The sequence below is a fragment of the Orycteropus afer genome, unplaced genomic scaffold (genome assembly GCF_000298275.1).
Source record: "Orycteropus afer afer isolate SDZICR_OR568_19922 unplaced genomic scaffold, OryAfe1.0 scaffold00016, whole genome shotgun sequence".
NCBI lineage: Eukaryota > Metazoa > Chordata > Mammalia > Tubulidentata > Orycteropodidae > Orycteropus > Orycteropus afer.
This window is the reverse complement of record NW_006921603.1, coordinates 15653427-15661877: the sequence shown is the minus strand read 5'-3', so window position 1 is coordinate 15661877 and position 8451 is coordinate 15653427. Positions and strand designations below refer to the sequence as shown.

Sequence of the window (8451 nt, the reverse complement as noted above, 5' to 3'; positions counted from 1 at the left end):
TTCATCATATCAGGGAAGTTCTCCTCCAACAAATCTTGGACAATTTTCTCAGTGGTTTTATTTTTCTCTTCCTGTTCTGGAATTCCAATGACATGTAGGTTATTTCTTTTGATGGTATCCCACATGAACCTTAGGCTTTCTTCATTTTGTTTTGATATTTTTTCTGATTGATCCCTTTCCAAAGAAGTATTCAGGCATTTGTCTTCAATCTCATTAATTCTGTCTTCAATTGCATCAATTCTATTCCTTTGCCCTTTCAATGTGTTATCTATTTCTGACAATTTAGTATTACTCTTCTAGTAATAAGAAATTAAATAAGTATTAATCTTCTGTAGATTAGAATCATTTCTAATTTTTCATTTATTTTGTAATTTTGTTCTTGTATTTTCTTCCAAAATTTTTCTAGGGTTTTGTTTGTGTTTTCCTTGGTCTGTCTCTCAATCTTTTGAAATACCTGAAGATAATTCTTTTGAATTTCTTATCAGGGAGTTCCAATGCTGCTTCTTCCTCAAGGATGTGTTTTGGGTCTATATCCTGGTCCCTTGTTTCTCCTGCTTTATCTTGCTTCTTTGTGTGGCCTGTGATGCTCTGTTGTCTCTGAGGCATTGTGATGTTTTTGTGTTTATATTTAATTGGTGATTATATGTTGGAGTGACTTGCCCACAATTTTTGTTTTCTTTGTATGTTATCTATACAGGCAGGGTACTGTGCTGTGCTCCTCTATTCACTAGTTGACAGCACTTGTACACTCACCACCTGTCTCCTTTTCTTTGTCAGCCTCTTGTATGACCTTGCCAACCCTGGCAAACAGAGACTGTTCTTAGGTCCCTGGAATCTGAATGAGATTTCTATCACTTTAAAATCCAAAATGGTTGCCACTTGTAAACATTCAAAATAGCTTTACCCTCGGTCACTTTAAATATCCAAAATGGCCACCACTTGTAAACATTCAAAATGGTTATGCCCTCAGTCACTTTAAATATTCAAAATGGCTGCCACATGTAAACAGTCAAAATGGCTGTGCCTTCTGGACAGCAGAAAGTCCAGAACTCAGGTTGTCTCCCTCCTTGCTGTTTCCCTTTCTAGTCATAAGACACCAGAGCAGTTGTTCCTGCAACCCTTGGTGACCGGGACTGATCTTTAGGTCAATCTCAGGTCCCAACACCACTTGGAAATATTCAGGCTGTCGGTTTTGTCAGAGTAGCTGACAGTCTGCAGCTCCAACCATCTCTGTACTCACAGTTTTTGTTCAGGTTTTTCTACCAGTTGGTGCCTAATCTACTTCTATATAGTTCCTTTCAAAGTTCAGGGTTCCAGGATTATCTTCTGTATCTCTGTCAATTGGTTTTTCTATTCTTTGTTGAAGTGGGTCTGTGTCTGCCTATTCCACCATCTTATCAGAAGTCCGGAAATCTATGTCTTTTCTTCCTTTTTATTAAAAGAATTAAAACATTTTAGATTTTTGATCCATCACTTTGTATATAATATGAAGTAGCAATTTAACTTTTTTCTAAAAGATTATTTTGCCCAATGCATCATTTTTATGATAATACAAAATTGCATCTGACCTAAATATTGAAAAGTAGGGAAGTGTTTACATTTATCATTCAGTTACTAAAAATTATCCTTTCAAAAAAAAAATTTTACATGATCTTTCGAAGAATGTTTATAATGCAGGAAGAGACTTGGTGACTCTTAATGTCTTCTGCCTTTACATACTTTCCAGTGAGCAGGCTGACTTTTATAATCATAACAAATCTATTAAAAAGACACATGACTATTAAACACTAACAATAAAAAATAATAGGGACAGAGGCACTGATGATAAAATTTTCATTTGGTCCTTACCATTTGGATGAAAAGGAATTGTTTTAAATTTCACATCTGGAGGAACCAAATTGTATTCTGATATAAAATGTATTGACAGTTGGAAGAACAATCCTGTAACACAGAAAGAAACATTTTTACTAAGGTGTCACATTGTACTTGATTGACTCTTGTCTCTCCCAACAGTCAGCCTCCCCACAGTCTTTAGAGTTTTATTTTTAAATAAATTGCATCATACCCTCTCCTATCTAAAGGGCTTTGTTGACTTTTAAAAAGGGTGCACAGACTACTCTGCATAATATAATAGACTCTTCACAAATTCCACTACATTTTAGCCTGTTTCCCACCAGTCCCTTCTATCCTGATACTCAGTCCTTCTGACACTCCTTCTAATGTATATCTCATATTGACTGAATTCACCAGTTCCAGAACCTGTTGTACCTTTCTTGTCTGCAAGCCTGTTGCCATGCTCTTTACTTTGCCTGAATTTTCTTCCCTTCCTTTAGATCCTAGCACACTCTTACTCATTCTTCAGGACTCAACTCAAATCCCACCTCATTAGGAAGCCATTCCTGACTCTACATACTTGTACAGGCTAATTAATCACTTCCTTCTCAACATTGTTTCATTGTAATAGCATGTATTGCATTTTCTCATAACCATCACTCAGGTCTGTCTACCCTACCTCACTCAAGGAATCTATTTTATTCATCCATGATTGGAAGATTAAAAGCTTATAGTAGCCCAATGTATTTGAAAATGTGATTTACAGAATTTTTTTGGTGATTGGGCGGGGGGACTATTATAGAAAACAGAGAAATAACAAAGTTTTTAAATCAACAGGAATTTTAATAGCTAGTCTCTGATTCCATGGAAGATTGTTAGCCACTGTGGTGGTTAAGTTTGTGTGTCAACTTGGCTGGGCCTGGTTGAGTGGCTGGGCAGCTGGTGGTAGTTATTCCCCATGGTGAGATTGGTAATTAACTCCATGGTAGAATGTTTTGGAGCAGCTGAGTAGCTGCTTTAGGAATGTGGTCTGCTTCTTGCATATAAGCAGCAACTTTGGGAACAGTCTCTAGCTTATGGCATGCTTGAACACAGCATGTAGCCATGTCATTGTTCAGCAGCCTGCCATGCTCTGCTGACCTTGGGACTTTAATGCATTTGAATTAATGGCCTGTCATGTGGTTTGGTAACATCGGTACTGTGCTTTTTTGCTTGTCAACCTTGGGCTTGTCAGCCTCAGCAGCCAGCAGCTGAATGAAGAAAAGCCTCCAGCTTCAGTGGACCGGGAGCAGGAGGCAGAGCTGAAGCCCAAGGTGGAGGGGCTTTTACTCAGCCCTTAGAACCTGGCACTTGCAACTCAGACTTAAAGCCTCCAAACTGTAAGATAATAAACTCCTGTTTGTTCAATCCATCCCATTTGTGGTATATGCCTGTCAGAGCGGCACTAGGTAACTGAAACAGCCACTATTCTCCTTTGACATGCTTTATTATATCTACTTTTTTAAAAATGTAATAACATTAACATTTGATACAAAGGAAAATTCCAACTCCAAATTTCCATCTATGTTTACAAATGACAAAAAGTAAATAAATAAGCATATAGTACTGTTAGAATGCTAATGCAGTCTCATACATATAAAGAAAATTCCTAGAACATTTATATAATGCAACTTCATTACACATATTACGAAGACAAACTTTGTAAAAGTAAATTTGTTTTGAAACCACAAACCATGCCAAATTGTGTATTGTAGACCTTCAATTTCAGCTTCCCATTGCATCATATCTTCACTTACAGGAAAGGCAATAATACCCTTAGGGGAAAAAAAAAGGTGGAAAAAGATTATTTATTTGTACTTCTAAAAATCAAATACTAGGTCACATTGAATTCCAAAAGCTCTAAATTTTCTTTTCCTAATTTACCCCTAGTCCTCACTTAGCAACTATCTTGTTATCAAACATTTCGCATTTATGACAATAGTAAAAAAAATCTATCTGTGCATTAATGACATACATCTGGCAGTAACTAAAGTCAAGGTGCTGGACAAGGGTAACACTGGCTGTGATGATTAAGGTTATGTGTTGGACCATGATTCAGAGGTTTGGTAGTTATGTAATGATGTGGTCATCCTCCATTTTTGCAAAACATTCAGTGTTCATGTAATGGCTTGGTTTTGGAATCCAACCATGTTGATAAGTGAGGAGTAGGTGTACTTATTTTCGACCTAAGGAGGTAGTGTTGTTGTTGTTATGTGCTGTTGAGTCAGCCCCGACTCCGAGCGACCCCTCCTTGGGTTTCTGAGGCAGTATCACTAAGGAAGTAGATTGCCCCATCTTCCTTCCAAGGAGTGGCTGGTGGGTTTGAACCGCCAGCCTTCTGGTTAGCAGCCAAGTGCCTTAGGCACTATGCTACCAGAGCTCGTATTCCTTATTACACAGAAGTTAAGGTGGCTTCCAGGAAACACATGCATCAGTAAATGAAAAATAAATCATAAACCTGGAAATCACAAATGTGACTAAAAAGTCAAGATTAGGGCATGTGGCTTATATAGTGGCCAGTTTAAGATTCAAATTACAAAAGAAAATAGTTGGAAAGCTAATGTTTCTTTGAACATTTTTCAAGGTTATAGGAATGCTATATGAACAGCATGGAGTAAGAAAATTCCCATTAAGAAAAACACAAATTGAAATTACATTTATATATAAAAAATAATTTTTTTCCTACATTTCGTATATTGTCCCAATGAGAGAAACAAGAAAATATTTCATAGAAAATGTTGTAATTATACCAAGGAGAATGATTAAGTATGAGCAATAACATAATTATTATGTTACATGCTAGTCTGGTTGAACATTATATTTCTATCACCTACACTATCTATATTTACAAATCACTTTACCCTTCATGGAATTCTCCTTCACCAAAGAACCAAGAAGTTCAGATTCAGCAAAATCAATATCAAATATTGGGTTCATATGCTTCTGGGATGTTTGTTCCTGGAAACAGTTGTTCCTAACATTTCCAGTGAAGACAATATTTTATAGAAAGGTTGGACAAAGAATGGTATCACTGGACAACACCTGAAGCAACTGTTGGTAGCACTCTACACCCTCTTCCTATGCACTGCTTTCTTTTAGTCTTTCTCTTAAACACACTCTCATTCACTTCTCTGTTTTTTGATTCTTCATATTTTGTGTGATAAATTAGCCCATGGTAACCAAGGGCATTGGTCAGTTCATTGGTGGCATTCAGGGCAAACAGTATTGCCTTCCTCTCTGTTAATCAAGATTAAAGGATTTGGGGTCAGAAAACCCTGAAATGGAGTCCTGGGGCTAATCTTTATTGAATCTTTCTGAGGCTTAGGTTTTTTATAATTAAAATACTACTTATCTTATAGTACTACAATAAATGAGTGTAACCCTGCACATACTAGTCACTTATTACCTGGTGTATTCTGATATTCTTTGCTTATGTTCATATAAATTACCCAGTACAATGTGTTCTATATTGACCACCATTATTATGAAATGATATTAAATATAATTAATATACTGTAAGTATATGTGAATAATATTATGAAATAGATTATTTCATATTATGAATTAGATTATTATAGTGAAATATATTCAATAAATAATAATACTGTAGTGGCAAATTAGGGTTGACTAAATGATCTCTTATGGGCTAAATAAACCCAAGTAAAACTACTTTTTAAAAAAATAGTTACCTCATCCCTCCAAGTTTTCAGTACCCACCCTATGGCTGTTCTCCATCAACTCCTGGAAGTCTCTTTCCAGCAAGAGGTGAGCTCTAGAGTGCATTGATAAGGCAGTAGAGGGTCTGGTACTTGCTCCCAAACTCCTCAGGTTTACTGTGGAGCAGGTGTCTGAAGTTATGGTTTATTCTCCCACACTTGATTAACTGACTTAAGTTACTTGCTTTCTAGAGCCCAGAACAGTGTGTCATCCAAGATAAGGTGTTTCTAAATTTGAGATATAATTGTGAGTTTCTTTTCTCCTCCGACTCTTCTAAGAAATCTGCAGAACATGGAAAGTGCCAGGAAGAAAAATTTGGGCCCTGTCTTGTCTTCAGCCTGTCACCACAGTGCCAGCGACGGAAAACTTGGATGAGCGACTAGGACGACCTCGTGTGTGGAGAGCTGGTGCGTGAAGTAAGCGTGAAAAATTTAAGTCTGAGGCAATGGAAGAAGAGTATTTTCTTCACAGGGGTAAGCAGGTGCCTGGTAAAGAGGAGGACGCAAATCGGTTGCCAAGCAACAAACCCCTGTGGGAAGGAGGAGAGATTGGCTGCCTATCATCCTATCAGCTGCAGGGGGCAAGCCTCTGACTACTTCTGCAGCCAATCCTTCAATGGTATCACTTTGAAAGGCCAATGAGATCCATTGTCAAGGAAATACGACACCCAAACTGTTCTACGATTTTTGATTCCAGTTTTCTGTGCTACTTGTGTGATGGTTGGAGGTGAAGTCCCAGTGCGTAACTCGCAGAGCTATGCCTTCATCCGAAGCCCCTCTTCTCCTTCGAATATCAGGGATTGAAAAAAAAAAAAAAACCCCTCATTGCCATCACGTAGATTCAGACTCAAAGCCATCCCCAGTGGGTTTCCGAAGCAGTAAAACTCTACGGAAGCAGATTACCCCACCTCCCTTCTGGTGGAGGGGCTGGGGTGATGGGGATAGAACAGCCAACCCTTTGGTTAGCAGTCAAATGTCTTAGGTACTGAGCCACGAAAGCTCCTTCAGGGACTGTTGTTGTTGTTGTTGTTATGTGCCGTGGAGTCAGACCGGACTCATAGCGACCCCTCCTTGGATTTCCAAGGCGGTATCACTATGGAAGTAGATTGCCCAACCTTCCTTCTGAGGAGTGGCTGGTGGGTTTGAACCACCAGCCTTCTGTTTAGCAGTCAAGTGCTACCAGAACTCCTCCTTCAGGGACTAACAGGTAATAAATGAGTGACTAGTAGGTGCAGAGGCTCTCTGGTGGCCTAATGCCTAAGGCATTTGACTGCTAACCAAAAGGCTGGCGGTTCAAACCCACCAGCCACTCCTTGGATGGAAGGTTGGGCAATCTACTTCCATAGAAATAACACCTTGGAAACCCAAGGAGGGGTCACCTTGGAAACCCGAGGAGGGGTCACTATGAGTTGCATCCTACTCAACCACAGTGAGTTTGGTATTTTGGGGTTTTAGTAGGTGCAAGACTTTGCTCATTAAAAACAGTATCTTAATTTACACGGCGAATTACTAGGCAAAGTATGTTCACGTTATTTTGTCATCGAAACTTACCGATACCTTGGGACAGTGCTTCAAGAGAGGGACTTAAAATTTCTGATTAACATCTCTTGTCACAGAGCTTTTGCATGTACAGGTATTTGTTTTTGCACATGTAGTTGGAAATTACAGCATTCCTTCCTCTCCCTCCCCCGTTCTTTTCACTCCGTATGTGATCCGTTAAGACTGGATTGCTGTTGTTAGGTGCGGTGGTCTCAAAACGACCCCATGGGACAGAGTAGAAGCGTCCCAGAGGGTTTTCTATGCTGTAATCTTTAGGGACACGTACCATGAGGTCTTTTATCCTACAGAGGCGCTTGGTTGGTTGGAACAGCAGACCTTTTGGTTAGTAACAGAGCACTTAAGTGTTGAGACACCAGGGCTCCTTATATGGTATTTTATTGAAATGAACATGGAATTGGTAGATTTTTATATGATCCCACAGATCTGTATTATCAGCCTTGACCTCTTCTGGAGACTTTAGTGTACCCAATTGCCTGGTTATCACGGACTCTTCCTAAGACACTTGGAACTTAAGAAGTGCAAAAGTGGACCCATTATCTTTGCCTCCAAACTGGCTTCTACTTCAGTGTTTCACCAGTTTCTTGAGCTAGAAACTAAAAATTTCTTACTCATGACTCACTGTTCAATTACCAAGAATGCCTCTGTTACTGCTTCTTCTCAAACCCTACCACTGATGCCCAAGTTCACAAGTTTGTCATCTCTTGCCTGGAACTCAAACTATCTTTACAAATACACTCCCTGCCTCCAGACTTGCCTGTTAAAAAATTTCGCAGTAATGAATTTAAAAGAAGCCTAGGCTATGTAAGTGGTTTGCATTAGGCTGCCAACCTATAGGGTGATGGTCTAGTCATGCAGCTCCTCAGAGGAAAGTCCTGGTGAACCACTTCTGTAAAGATTACAGAAGCCAAGAAAACCCTATGGAGGAGTTCTACTGTGTAACACGATGAGGTCATCATGAGTTGGGGCTGACTTGACTGTAAATAACAGCAATGTTTTTAAATGAATATGTGGTCATATAATTCCCTGCCTAAAATACTTCAAGAGATTCCCTTCACCATTCCACTTTACCCTACAGCCATCATTAATGTTTTAAATAAGTAGTACTTGGATTGACTTCTGGAGGTGTGGGTGAGGTGGCTGACATTGTGTGCAACTTGTATGTGTCTCTATACCTATATATTTATGTGTGTCTATGTATGTGCATTTGAACTTTTTTTTTCTTTTGAGAAGAAGAGCCATGTATTCATTGTGATGTAGAAAGATTAAAAAACTACAGAGTTGAATCTATGCTTTTTTTTTTTTT

General features: G+C 38.8%; 1 protein-coding gene across 1 annotated transcript in view; it reads right to left on the bottom strand.

The window, feature by feature from the left end:
• The window catches only part of UBE2U (ubiquitin conjugating enzyme E2 U), a 95203-nt gene extending 89548 nt beyond the window's left edge, over window positions 1-5655 (bottom strand). The window contains exons 1-3 of the mRNA XM_007959180.1: window positions 5590-5655; window positions 3566-3647; window positions 1849-1941 (exon numbers count right to left, since the gene is read on the bottom strand). Of these exons, the coding sequence (XP_007957371.1) occupies window positions 1849-1941; window positions 3566-3647; window positions 5590-5655 (241 nt within the window). The remainder of the gene's footprint in view (window positions 1-1848; window positions 1942-3565; window positions 3648-5589) is intronic.
• Between the last annotated feature and the right edge of the window lie 2796 nt (window positions 5656-8451).